Source organism: Muscardinus avellanarius (assembly GCF_963383645.1).
Source record: "Muscardinus avellanarius genome assembly, chromosome: 19".
Taxonomy (NCBI): Eukaryota; Metazoa; Chordata; class Mammalia; order Rodentia; family Gliridae; genus Muscardinus; species Muscardinus avellanarius.
This window is the reverse complement of record NC_137805.1, coordinates 16,426,072-16,440,264: the sequence shown is the minus strand read 5'-3', so window position 1 is coordinate 16,440,264 and position 14,193 is coordinate 16,426,072. Positions and strand designations below refer to the sequence as shown.

The following is a 14,193-nucleotide window of genomic DNA, read 5'->3' as shown; positions in this document are numbered from 1 at the left end:
GCTCTCTGTATCAGCATCGTGTTCATTGTCTGATCCTTAAAGCAAAGCTACAGGGGAAATTTTACCTTTGTGGCAGTTTTTTTTTTTTAAATGGCATCAAATTCTTTGACAGACTTCCTTTCAAACACACATTTCCTTGACTCTGAATGTGTTGTAACTTTTTAACTGGTAAGCGTATGGTGGAAGTGATTTCATACGACTTCCAAGACCTGGTTACACAGACAGTGTGGCTTCCTTTCCTTGACACCGCCTCCGCTCACACTCCTGCTGAGTATGAGAAGCCCAGGCCATGTGGGGTGGCCATGTGGCAGTGTGTCAGGCCACAGTCCCGGCTTCTCTCAGTCCTCAAGTCATCCCAGCTCAGAGTCAGGCAGATGAGGAACTGGATTCTAGATGATGACAGCCCCAGACATCCTGCCATCTCCGACCATTTGCCTCTTCCTAGCTGAGATCTCAGACATGTGGAGCAGAGACAAGCTATTTCTGCTGTGGCCTGCCTGAATCCATGCACATTAAATACATTTGCTATCGTTTAATGGCACTAAGTTAAATGGCTTAAGTTAAAACATCGTTAAATGGCTCTGCAATGGATATACAGAACAAGCCTTTTTGACACCCACAATAATTGAGGCTCAAAGAAGTTTGATGACCTGTCCGAGACTGCCATGCGGAGCCTCCAGAGATGTAGAGCTGAAGCAGGTCTGCCATATCCATGCCCTAGGCCCTGCCTGTGGCATTACATTTTTATTTTACACAGACAACTCAAAGCATGGACCTTCCCTCTCCTTGCCACTAGACTAGAAAGGATGTTTCCAAACTAGACTGCTCGCTTCTCTACTACCAAATATGCCAACACTGAAACAACCTCATTTTCTAATAGTGCTCAGTTTCCTCTCATAACCTGCTTATAAACTCATTGCCCTAATCCAGAGGCTTGCAAACTGTCCTGTAGAACAAATCTGTCCTGCTGTCCAGTTCTCCACACAACGTTTTCTGGAGTCAGAGAGCTATATCTATTATTTACATGGTATCTCTGACGGCTTTGTGCTACAACAGCAATGTTAAGTATTCACAATAGAGAACTTATTCCCACAAGACCTAAAATATTTATTATTTGACCCTTCTTGAAAATAATTGCTGCCTTCTTTGTGAATCCAAGTTTATTCTACTGCTTACAGGAAAGCTGCTCAGCTGTGACACTGTCCTGTAGTCGCCAGGCCTGCTTTCCCTTTTCCCTCCAGCTACCAGGCTACTTTTCGAAAGAGATGACATGAGCTCGTGCAGTGTGATTAAAATATGCCCTTGAAGAAAGTATAAATTTAGATCTTGCCTTCTTCTACTTTGAAAGTCTCTGCCCATTGATTGAAGTATATAGTTCATTTATAATTAGTGGAATTATAGATCCAGCTGGATTTGTGTCTGCCACTATGCTCTGTATTTTCTAGTTTTTAAGTTTTCATTCTTTTGTTCCCCTGTTTTTCTTCTTTTGTGTTAAAAATGTCTAAACTGGGTGTGGTAGTGTACCCCTTTAATCCCGGTATTTGGGAGGCAAAGACAGGAGGATCACAGGTTCCAGGGACAGCCTCAGCAAGCAATGAGACTCTCATCAACCTAAGGAGACCCTGTTTCAAAATAAAAATTAAAAAACAGGCCTGAGCCAGACATGGTGGCTCATGCTTGTAATCCCCGCGCTTGGGAGGCTGAGACAGGAGGATTGCATAGGTTCGAAGCCAGCCTCAGCTACTGAGTGAGGCTCTCAGCAACTTAGTGAGACCCTGTTTCCAAATATAAAATAGGTCTGGGAGTGTAGCCCAGGGGTAGAAAGCCCCTGGGTTCCACCCCCAGTACCAAAAAAAAAAAAAAAAAAAAAAAAAAAAAAAGACCTGAGGTATTAGTCAGAGGTAGAATGCCTCTGGGTTCCACCCCCAGTACCACAAAGGAGAACCAAGGTGTGATTAGGTCAGTATGGTGGCACACACCTGTAATTCTAGCATTTATGAGGTTGAGACAGGGTAATAACAGAATCAAGACCAGTTTCAGCAACCTAGTAATATCCTGTTTTCAAACAAAAAATATAAAGGTTATTTATAATTAGTATACTTACAGACATGGTTGAATTTGTGTCTGCCTTTTTGCTCCTTATTTTCTACTTAAGTCTTTAAGTTTTTCCTTTGTTTCCCTTTTCTTGTGTTCTTATGTGCCAAAAGCACTTGACTAAGCCAGGTGTGTGGTGCAAAATCCTAGTATTTTGAAGGCTGAGACAGGAGGATCAAAAGTTCGAAGATAGCCTCAGCAAGTAGTGAGACTCGTCACCTAGCAACACATTGTTTAAAAATAAAAATGTAACGCTGGGTGTGGTGGCGCATGCTTGTAATCCCCACGCTTGGGAGGCGGAGACAGGAGGATCGTGGAGGTTCGAAGCCAGCCGCGCTGGCTTAAGAGACCCTGTTTCAAAAATATAAAATAGGTCTGGGAGTGTAGCCCAGAGTTAGAAGGGCTTCCAGGAACCCCAGTACCACCAAAAAAATTTTTTAAAAAAATGTAAAAACAGGGCTGGGAATGTAGCTCAGAGACAGACCTCAATACCCAGTACCATAAAGAAAAAAAAAGTTTGATTAAGTAGACACAGTGGTGCATGTCTGTGATCTTTAGAATGTAACATATCATTGTTTAGACTGTTACTCAGGTCAATGAGTTCCACGCCCATAGTTATAAATTCTCCTAAAACTCTTTTAAAAGCTCATCTCTGCTACTGTCCATGAAGATGGCTATGAAGTTAGCATCAGGCTGAATTATATTCAAGTCTCACACAAGGTAAGTAAACCTTCAGAAGTTATTCATTGGAGAGTTAACTGAACTAGTAATTGTGGCTTACAATTTATAGAAATATTTGGTGTAATACATACTGCAGAAAAGTGTGTGTGTGTGTGTGTGTGTGTGTGTGTGGTACTGGGGGTGGATCCCAGGGGCTTTTCTACCTCCAGGCTATACTCCCAGACCCATTTTATATTTTATTTGGAAACAGGGTCTCACTAAATTGCTGAGAGCCTCACTAAGTAGCTGAGGCTGGCTTTGAACCTGTGTGATCCTCCTGTCTCAGCCTCCCAAGCGTGGGGATTACAAGCGTGCGCCACCACGCCTGGCTTATTATTAATGAATTTTGAAGATAGGTAAAGATGGCAGGGAAAGGCGGGGAGCTAACATATTTTAGGCCCTAGATATGTGTACATCTGAGGTGCTAACTGTGTTAAAATCAGAATAAGATGATGGGCCCTGACTAACCCCATGGCTAGGAGTGTCAAATGGCCTAATATGCATGGAAGTGCTTGAAATCAGGTGAGACACTAAATGCTTTGCTTCTGGTTGGGTGGCTAGAGCAGAACCTGGTCAGGGAGGTACTGCAGGGGGTAGGAAGGAGGGATGTGGGTGAAGGCAGGGAGAGGGCTAAATGAACAGGTGGTCAGAAATAGGACCAAGCTCCATCCTGACCCACAGGGAGCTGTGGGGCGTGGGTCACACCACCAGGTTGCCCCCGGGAAGGCAGGGAGGGCCTCGCCTCTCTGGCAGGACAGCTCCCACCTATCAAGGGCAGGACGGTGGAGGGGGGCTCAGCTCTGAGCACCGCAGCTGGGATTCGTATCTTGTCCAGTGATGAGGGGCTGGGTGGGCTTCCCCAGCATCTACAGCATGCCACCTTTGAGCTGAAGCGCAGTAAAAGAAGGTATCTTTTAGCCTGTGTGTTCTGGTGTTGAGCAGGTAGCAGGTGGTTTCGTGCAGGAGCAGGTAGCCGCTCTTGTGTGGGAGAGGAAGGGAAGAGCGGTGACTATCTCAGCCGCTCAGCAGAGCCCTTAGCAGGACACTGGTGTAGTAGCCAGCGGCCAGCCGGACCCTCCTCACTGACTGACTGAGCTGTAGAGCTCTCCTGGAGAGAAAACCCTCAGAGTGGGGGGCAGGATGCCACGCTGTGGAATCTTCCTGGTTCCTACAGAACCAGAACGCACATCTAGTCTCTCTTCACCGTACAGGCACTCGTTTTACCAGACTTTATCAGATTTTATTTTCTCAACACTCGTTTGAAATAGGGAGTGATATTTCCACTTTGTTGGTGAGCAAATTGAGGCTTGGAGAAGTCAAGTTACTCACTTCTGCCAAGGTCCTGCAGCGAGTAATTGACAGACCAGGAATCGGATCACAGCCTGCAGCCTTCGCAGCTGCGCACCACCCTGGCTCTAGGCACTGAGGGGTCTCAGTAGCAGAAGGACATGAGTCCTTAGAAACGGCACAGTGGTGACCGATGGAAGTACACTGTCATGGGCCCTGTGTGGGAAGCCGCGTTCATGGCTACAGTGACAGAGACAGGGGTCAACTGAGGAGCGGATCGAGAGTCAAAACAGACTGCAGCTTGGGAGCTAGGGGCGTCAGGAAGGCCCAGGGCCCAGGCTCGCCTGTGGGGGTAGACCCACTGCCTAACGAGGAGGGGACGGTTAGCAGGGACGTCGCTCTTTCTGGTGAGACACTGCGGACTCATCATTCATGGCGCTTGGGCTTTTTCACTGGCCAGAACCTGTACCTCAGCAAGGCAGTGCATTTCAGCGACCACTTTCTGAGCAGCGTCATGGAGGATGGCAGTGGGCTGTGTGGCGGCAGGTCCAGCTCGGGTGAGTTTGCCCTTCCTTCCAGTACTTCTCAGCCGTGGACCAGCGAACGCGGATTTGGTACGGAGGGAAGGGGCTTGCGTAGACTCTTTGAGCCCAAACATACATCTTACTATTATATTTCAGCCATTTATTTCTCTCTTCTCTGTCAGAGGTGAAGACTTTTTAAGTCCATCCAGGACTTGGGAGATTTATTACCAGGGGGGAGGAGGTGCTACTTTCAGCTTAAAAACTGAGGCATCTTTTATTTCCCTTCTTCCCACCTATCCTCGGGTGCCTGGACGGGGATGTGGCTCTAATAGGGCCTCCTGCTAAGTTTTTTTTTTTTTTTTTTTGTGGTACTGGGGTTCCTGGAAGCCCTTCTACCTCCGGGCTACGCTCACAGACCTATTTTTACATTATTATTTGGAAACAGGGTCTCCTAAGCCAGCGCGCGCGGCTGGCTTCGAACCTGCGCTATCCTCCTGTCTCCGCCTCCCAAGCGCGGGGATGACAAGCGTGCGCCACCACGCCCGGCTTCTGCTAAGTTTAATCAAGTTGAAATTTCTACAAAAGGATCATTGCATAGAAGTATTTCCTTACGTGTGGGTAATGAGAGCGGGTTCATTTTGGTTCTTGACTCTGTAATTCCAGTGAGTGACTACAGCCACAGCACCTCAGATACCACTGAAAAAGTCAACGGGATGAGGAATCACAAGACCAAGAAAAGTCACAGAGTGAAAGAGCAGCTTACGGTACGTACACTCTGTGGTCTGTACAGCTCTCCTCTTCAGCCTGCCACTTTAATGTAACTTAGGCATTTTTTAAATAGAATCCTTTCTCATGTCCTGTTCCTTTTTTATGATAGTGTATTTTTATTTTATGGAGACAGAATCCTTTACAGTCTCTCAAGACCGCAGATTAGAATTCTGTTAAAGTCGTCCTCAGTTTCCTGAGTCAACTCTGTTTCCTCTGGGGTCAGTTCTGTCTGCTCCTTTCCCCCCTGTCTTGTATTTAGTGTGGCTTAAATGTGTGATGATGCTTAGATGTCCGGCCATGGGACAAAAGAAGAGCTCGCTGGGTTAGCACAGCGTGGGCGTGCGGCCTGGAGTCTTTAAGTGGGAGGGCAGTTTCTGTGCTGGGATAGGCTTCCCTGGAGGTGTGTGTTTGGTCCTCTGCACTGCCAGTGCAGAGGGCGTTTCTGTGGTGACAGTGGTGCTGGTGGTGTGATGTGTTCTCCCTTTTTGGACCTCAGTGCTCCCAGCAGAAGCCTTTGTTGGGCATACCATTTACTTCCTAGAAGATAGCTGTCAGGTTTACGCAGATACATGATCCTCCCGACCATCTTGGAGGGAAGGGAAGAGTTCCTGCTGTCTCAGCTACTCACAATAAACCCTCCTACCCTTTTTGGTACTGGAGATTGAACCCAGGGGTGTTCTTACCTTCCTCTGAGCTATATGCCCAGCACTTTTTTGTTTGTTTGATTGTTTGTTTTTTTTGGTGGTACTGGGGGTGGAACCCAGGGGCTTTCTACCTCCAGGCTACACTCCCAGACCCATTTTATATTTTATTTGGAAACAGGGTCTCACTAAGTTGCTGAGAGCCTCACTAAGTAGCTGAGGCTGGCTTTGAACCTGCACGATGCTCCTGTCTCAGCCTCCCAAGCGCGGGGATTACAAGCGTGCGCCACCACGCCCAGCTCGCACTTTTTATTTTGAAGTGGGGTCTTGCTTCTCCTGTCTTAGCATATAAAGTACTGGGATTACGGGTATGTACCGCTATGCCTGGCTACTATACACCCTTTATTTATATACTTATGCCTCAAGCCTATACTAAATATCTGTCTCCTTAGTGGTTAACTTTGGGCCTCCTCAGCACACTCTGAGGAGTAGACACTCAGGCCTCTGGTATCTTCAACAGGTTTTTTGTTTGTTTTTGTTTTCTTGCTTTGATTTCCTGTCAGTCAGATTTTGTCTACTTTCAGTGTTTTGTAATTCCTCAAAAATTACTGGTCCACAGACGGTCTCTTTCAGAGTTTCCTACAGTTGTTAAAAGTCTTTTTTTTTTTTTTCCAAGAAATATCTATCATAGCGATCCCTGCCTGTCACCTCAGTTCTGGGAGGCTGATACGGAGGGCCACGGGTTTGAGGCTAGCTTCAACAACGTAGCAGTCTCTGCAGCAACTGAGCAAGGCCCCATTTCAAAGTGAAACAATGCAGCCAGGCATGGTTGTGCACTCCTGCAATCCCAGTACTTGGGAGGCTGAGACAGGAAGATCGCAGATTCAAGGACAGCCTCAACAAGTAGTGAGACTCTTGTCAATATAGCAAGACCCTGTTTCAAAAATAAATGATAAATAAATAAACAAAATAGGCTGGGGATGATCCCAGTACCATGTATGCATGTAAATGTGTAGGTATGCATACGGGATTCCTGGACGATCTTTGGATAAAGCGACAGTGGGTGCCCTGGCTGCGTCACCACCTTGACGTGGAGGGGGCACCATGTGCTGCCTTTCTTCTGCCCTCAGCTCCACCAGAGTCTGAGCGTTCCTCCACGGTGCATGCACCAGCCACCAGCTTGCATTGTGATCCCTGTGAACACAGGGACCCTCGGTCTTGATTTATTTTATAGCATGTGCTTTGCACGTGACCAGTGCCCAAAGTATCTGAGGAGAACACTTTAGAATTTTTTAACTTTTTTTGGTACTAGGGATTAGACCCAGGGGTGTTCTTCCTCCAAGATATACCCCAGCCCCTCTGCCTTTTTAAAATTTATGTATGTATGTATGTATGTATGTATGTATGTATTTATTTATTTTGAATAGGGTATTGCTAGGCTGCTGAGAGGCTCACTAGGTTTCTGACACTGGTCTTGAACCTCTGATCCTCCCAGCCTCCCAAGTACTAAGATTATAGCTCGTACCACCAAGCCTGGCTTTTCTCTCAATGTTCTGTGCGCTTCACCTTCTCCTAGACTGAAATACTATAGGTCTAAGAGAAGTAAAGAGTTCCATGAACTTAACTGATAGTAACTCTGCGGACTCTACCCACTTACTCTGTGTGACTGGAATCCCCCACGGCTATGTGTCTTTACTTTCTCATTTGCAATTAGTCAGATGCTCTAACATTTGATCACTAATTCAGTGATTATTTCTAAGGACACATAAATCAGGCTTGGTTCTAATGATCTAAAGTAAATCATGAGCCAAAGACATAAAGGTGCAGACTTCATAAAGCTGACACTCTAGCTGGGTGTGGTGGCACATGCCTGTAATCTCAGTACTTGGGAGGCTGGGACAGGAGTACCACAGGTTGAGGCCAGCCTCGGCAACTGAGTGAGGCCCTACACAACTTAGTAAGACCCTGTTTCAAAATAAAAAGATAAAATAAGACTGGGGTTGTAGCTTGGAGGTAGAATGCCCCTGGGTTCAATTCCCAGTACCACATATACACACACCAAAGACACAGTCTAGTATGTTCTAGTACATTTTTCCTAAGGAACAAATTTCAGCATTCACAAGCACCGCAAACCCCTGTGGACTCTATTTTAATACTTTGATCCAAGACATTCACCAGAGGGCAAAATGAGAGTGATACAGCCTGTGCCCGCCTCTTCTTCTGAAAGGCAATGGGCACTGTGACCCAAGGAGGAGAAGGTTTGGCTTTCTCTTTCTACAGAGAAGTGATGGTCCTGTGACACCACCCACAGTCATCCCTGGGACCTAGTGGCAGAGGCATACTGAAAGTACTGTGTCTTGAGCCAGGCGTGGTGGCACACACTTGTAATCCCAGTACTTGGTAGTACAGGAGGAACGCAGGTTCGCGGCCAGCCCCAACAACTTGTGAGGCCCTCGGCAACTTAGTGAAACCCTGTTTCAAAATAAAAAATAAAAAATAGGGCTGGAGATGTAGCTTGGAGGTAGAATGCCCCTGGAATCCATCCCTAGTACCACACACACACACACACACACACACACACACACACACACACAAAGTACTGTGTCTTTCTGCCTGGATTAATTCCTTCAGTCTTCTAGCATTTCAAATCCTTTATACATAAAGAAAAAATGTATATATGGATGAATTTCACAAAAATTGAAAATATCGGGCCGGGTGTGGTGGTGCATGCTTGTAATCCCCGCGCTTGGGAGGCAGAGACAGGAGGATCGCGCAGGTTCGAAGCCAGCCGCGCTGACTTAGGAGATCCTGTTTCCAAAAATAAAAATAGGTCTGGGAGTGTAGCCCGGAGATAGACGGGCTTCCAGGAACCCCAGTACCACCAAAAAAAAAAAAAAAAATTGAAAATATAGCTGGGCGTGGTGCACACGCTTGTAATCCCCGCGCTTGGGAGGTGGAGACAGGAGGATCGTGCAGGTTCGAAGCCAGCCTTGCTGGCTTAAGAGACCCTGTTTCCAAATAAAAATATAAAAATAGGTCTGGGAGTGTAGCCCGGAGTTAGAAGGGCTTCCAGGAACCCCAGTACCACAAAAAATAAAATTTGAAAATATAAAAGATAAATTCTCGGTATTTCTGACAATAAATGACAGGGTATTTTTTAATGAGAGCTTGACTTTGTCAGTTCGTTTTTCAGGAGAGCACGTGTTATGAATTGTCATATTTAGTATGGCGTCGAACACTTTGTGAAGTGTACAAAGTAAATTTTAGGACCTGCGTGCTGCTTTTCCTAAAATATGCATAATGAAACTGGCATGGAGTTTTGTGGAGTTTTTCACTGAATCTTTGCCCTTAATAATATAATGTCATTGTGGTGTCCTTTCCCCAGACAAGGTCACAGAGACCAGAAAGATTAACCTTATATGTGCATGTTTGTGTGTCTGACTGCTGAATATTGTGTACACTCTCACAAGCAGAATCCTACAGAAATAACAGTCTTACACAGCATATATCCACATCCCACACGTGTGTTCTCACAGTCATGCGTACCCATAAGGATGGCTCAGAACTCAACAGAGCGTGTTACCGCTGGGCTCGGAGACGAGTGTTTGTCTTGAGTGTTGGGCCTTGGACTCGCCAGGGCACATATCTCAAGGCAGTGAAGATGACTGTGTTCTGTAATCCTGCAGCCTGAAAACAGACTCCTGCTGGAGGAAGTCGGCCCAACTGGAGAAGGAAGAGTCTCTGTGCTGGAACAGCTGCTGGATGAAGTGAGTGTGACCTGGAGAACAGGTCTCTGGAGAGTTCAGCCTGCATTCACCTGATGCCCATTAATTAAAAATTGTCTGGGACTAGAAACAGTGGCTAGTCAAAAGCTTTACATTCGTTGTTACCTACCACTCATTTTTATAGCAAAGATCTAAGCAGACAAGCACACATGAACTCAAGTAACATACGTGAGGCGGGAGCCTCCCTGGTCCATGGCCCATATAACCTTCAGAGAGGTGTCTTACAGGAACAGTGTGCTCAGGATGCTGTCCCTGCTGGTGTGGGGAACAGGCGTCTTATCTCTTGAGGGACGAGGCCACTGTGTCTACTTTAGGTTGAGTCTTGACGTCCCTGATTCTCTCCTCCGTTGATCGAAAATCGACATAGTGCCGTCATTTCTTTAGCAAGACATTGCAATACTTGAGAGGATGGCGGGTGGACGCTGTTGAGTTCAGGGTTTTGTGGCGAGTTTCTCCTTTTCCGTGTGCTATAGGGAGCAGACCCCAACTGCAGCGATAATGAAGGCCGGCCTGCTCTTACCATAGCGGTCATGAATAAGCACCATGACGCCATTCCAGTTCTCGTGCAGAGAGGAGCAGACATTGACCAGCAGTGGGGACCGTAAGTGAAATGTTCAGAGGGCAGCTGAGGTGCCCTCCACAGCCAGCTGCAGCACATGGAGCTCTGCCTTAGCAGTCAGTCTACGCAGATACACACATCCTGTTCACTCTGTATCATGTAAAACCATTTAAGTCTATTTCCACCTTAATAAGAGGCTTAAAATTTCATTTTCCAAAGCTAAGTAAAACAAAAATTACAAAATTGGCTAGTATATTGCCAAATTTAGTAGCTTTCCTAAATGGTGATACATTTTATTAAGTCACAAATTTCTTCTTTTGTGAGGCCACGAGCCCTTAGATCTTGGGGTACTAAGCAATGTTTTCATTATGATCCAGTGTGTTCAGATCAACACTAAGGGAAAAGCTGTCCCAGTGTATTCTCTATGGAAACATGCCATGAAGTTGATGCAGAAAGGAAACGTCACATGGTCATCTCTGGGTGCTCACCCTCCTGGGGGGGTGGCACATCTGAGCTCACCACACGCTCTCCTGGTGCCTTGCTTCCCCACCTTACAATAAGCCGGAGAGGACCAGGCCCTGCTACTGCCTGTCCCAGTCTTGGTGCACTTCTGCCTGTGGCCTCCTCTCCCAGCCTTGGGATTCCATTGCTCTCTGGAAACTTACTTTGGAATCGGGGTTGGAAGTTCCTGGGCTATGGGCCATTCGTGGTAGTTGCTCATCTCCTCCTGGTGACACTGTTGAGACATTTTATAGGGATGTTGCGGGTGTCTAGTGCTACCGCCTCCTGGATTCTTACTAAGGCGAGGTTGAAGCTCAGACAGGGACACGTGTGTGTCAAGCCACCACAGGAGCCAAAGCGCACGTAGCTCTGCTCCTAGTATTCTCTTTTTCAAATGTTTCCCGGGTCTTTTTGCTCTAAACATTGACTTTTCCCTGTTGACTTTTCCGTGTGCACATTTAAAGTTTTCTGCTCAATAGGACAGCCGTGTCAGTAGACACTGCACTTTTAAAATCTGATTTTGCAGCAAAATATTTGGCATATTGATGTAAAACTCTGATGACTGGAATTTACTTCCTCAAGCGTTCTGAGGGTTTACGTCTCCTCGCGCGCTGTAAATGTCTTCCTTTATCCCATAGTGGCGTAATATCATCATTAACAAACGATGCTATCATGGTTTGTGCTAAGGTAGTCTCTGTTTTGAAAATCAGATGAGCTCTTCTTACAGCACTTAAGCATCATATAAAAGTCAGTTTTTGAATGATGCTTAAACATCTTAAGTCCTGGCTTTATGAACAATCCGGCTACGAGGACAAAACTCCTCTGGACATGGAATGGATTACCTGCTTTACTTTGGTCTTCCTCGGTTACCATGGTTTCTCCACCACCATTTCACAAAGTGCCAGTGATCATGTGATCTCACTGCATTTCCACTCTTCTGACACAGAATGATCAGACGTACAGGCTCCAGCCTTACCCGTTGATTCCTTCCGGGACTGGTGATATTTGACTTGCTGGTTTTGCCCGGTCAGAGCTGCCCTACCTTCCTGTCCTGATCGTCTGTTGCTGTGTTTGGTGCCTTTGTTACTGCCGTTGCTAGACGTGTGCCTGAAGCTCTGCACCTGCATCCTCTTCTAGTGGTGTCTATTAGCTGCCTGTGTGAAGAGCAGGATGTTCTTGCTCCCAGCCCTCACCGGTCTCCTTCCCCCTCACCTCAGTGTCTGTTAGCAGATGCGTGAGCATACCAGGGTGACCAGAGTTCCATTTAGTTGTGTAAATATACTGACAACCTCCATTCTGTGTCCATAGGTTGACTCTTAACAGTTGAAAAGCATCAAATGGCTACTGCATTTAAGCTACGCAGAGATTAAATCATTGCAGAACCAGGTGCTCCCCTGCAATTATGTTTTCTTATTTTCTGGGTTCAAGATCATGATTCTTAGGCCACTTGAAGTAGAATGTTCTTAGAACAAATATCAAATGGATTCTCCTTACAATCCATTTGTTATTCAAAATTATGTCTCATTTTATTTTTTTTCTTAAGCCATGAGTAAATTGCGTGATTTTCCTGCCCTTGTTTTTCCTGGAGCTTATGACTGCCTCCCCCACCCCGGTGTGCAACAGATCCTGCGTTCACCACATCCGCAGTGTCATCTGGCTTCTCACTTTTTGAGCGCCATTCTTCTCGGAGCACACCCGGTGTACAGACACAGCTCGGCGGGTCCCCAGGCTTGTTCCACAGCCGCTCTCATGGGGCTTCTTTCATTCTTTCATGGTGTACCTTGTCAGGCAGGAGGTTAGCCTTGAGTAACTTCTTCAGAAAGGGTGCAGTGACTGGCAACAGAGAGGGCTTATCTAGCATGCACAAGGCCCTGGGCTCCATCCAGGAAGAAAGAAGAAAAAGTAATAGAAAAAAAAAGGGGGATACAAGTAAACTCCCTGAGTTCTTGAATGTATAAAATAACCTTTAGTTTTCACTCTGTTTTATTTTGTTTCTGCACTTTTAGGGGTTGAATCCAGGGCCTTGCCCATTCTTGGCAAGCATCCTACCACTGAGCCACAACCCCGCCCTTGCTGTCCCTCTTAACCATAATTTCACTGGTTTCTTTTTATTTCCAAAGATTTACACCCCCATCATAATATTCCTCCCACAGAAGAGACAGAGAGAAGAGAACTGAAAGATGTTTTCAATAGGTCCACGAGCAATATTAAGGCCCCTTCGGTCATATTGCCCTCTCCCATTTCCTGATTCTGCTAACTAAGGATTTACCAAGGAATTTTTCCCCCACCAATAGGTTCAGAAATACAGCTCTTCATGAAGCAACTCTGCTCGGCCTGGCAGGAAGGGAGAGTGTCGCGACTCTACTGGGGTACGTGCCCTGGCTCCTGCTGTACACTTCTGAGGGTTGCTGACCTGGAATGCTTATAGAGGGCCCAGTCCTGAACTGCTGTCCTTCTGAATGGTGTTCACAATCCCACCCAGTTCCCTGGGTCCCTCAGGGCTTTTTAAAGCACAATGAAAGTGTTCATTATGCTACAACCTACTTGGTTGTAGGATTTTGATGAAATGGGAGCCAATGATGGGCTCAGCAACTGAGCACTGTGAAATCACACAGACCCATAAAAGGTCTTGGGATAGAGCCACTTCTAAGAAGGAAGTCATAGAGGCCCGTTGGGTTTGAGAAGACGGGACCAGATGGTGCTCAGACGAGGCTCTGTGGCAGGGAAGGGCAGGCCCGTGGTCACAGGCCCGCATCCTTCATGGGCCCGTTCTTGTTTCCTTCACAGATGCAATGCAAGCATCCAGAAGAAGAATAGCAGAGGCCAGACAGCATACGACCTGGTCCTGGAAATTGGGGATGACCTCATCACCTCGCTCTTTGAGGCTAAATTTAGCCAAGGGCTGGAGGACCAAGTCACCCAGCTCAGGAACCTCAGCCTGGAGGACTGTTAGACCTGAGGCCTGACATGAGGCTGTGGGGCTTCCTTCAAATAATCCACTTATCTATCACTGTTCTTTGTTTCTGAAATGTGCATTTGAGGCTGGGAAGTGACTGAGAGGAACTCAAAAATTTCTGCGTAAATGTGTACGTGTAGTGCTGGGGGCTGGACCTGAGGGCCTTGTGCATGCTAGGCGAGCGCTCTACTACTGAGCTATACCCCAGCCCTTCTTATTTATTTATTCTTGAGACAGTTTTGCTGAGTCTCCCCGGCTAGCCTTGAACTTGTGACCCCCCTACCTCAGCCTCCCAAGTAAGTACTGAGATTACAGTTGTGCACCGCGGTACCTGGCTTAATTTATTTTCCAATGCATA

The 14,193-nt window shown here is 46.5% G+C and overlaps 1 protein-coding gene across 2 annotated transcripts in view; it reads left to right on the top strand.

The window, feature by feature from the left end:
* Positions 1-13,832, top strand: part of DZANK1 (double zinc ribbon and ankyrin repeat domains 1) — a gene marked incomplete at both ends in the record, with an annotated part of 76,210 nt that extends 62,378 nt beyond the window's left edge. Inside the window, 7 exons of one of the 2 annotated variants that reach the window (XM_080716388.1) lie at positions 2,740-2,814; positions 4,565-4,658; positions 5,289-5,389; positions 9,721-9,801; positions 10,293-10,420; positions 13,174-13,248; positions 13,667-13,832. In XM_080716388.1, coding sequence (XP_080572514.1) covers positions 2,740-2,814; positions 4,565-4,658; positions 5,289-5,389; positions 9,721-9,801; positions 10,293-10,420; positions 13,174-13,248; positions 13,667-13,832 — 720 coding nt within the window. Of the gene's footprint in view, positions 1-2,739; positions 2,815-4,561; positions 4,659-5,288; positions 5,390-9,720; positions 9,802-10,292; positions 10,421-13,173; positions 13,249-13,666 lie in introns of both variants that reach the window. The other variant, XM_080716387.1, reaches the window with a different exon arrangement.
* Positions 13,833-14,193: the final 361 nt, after the last annotated feature.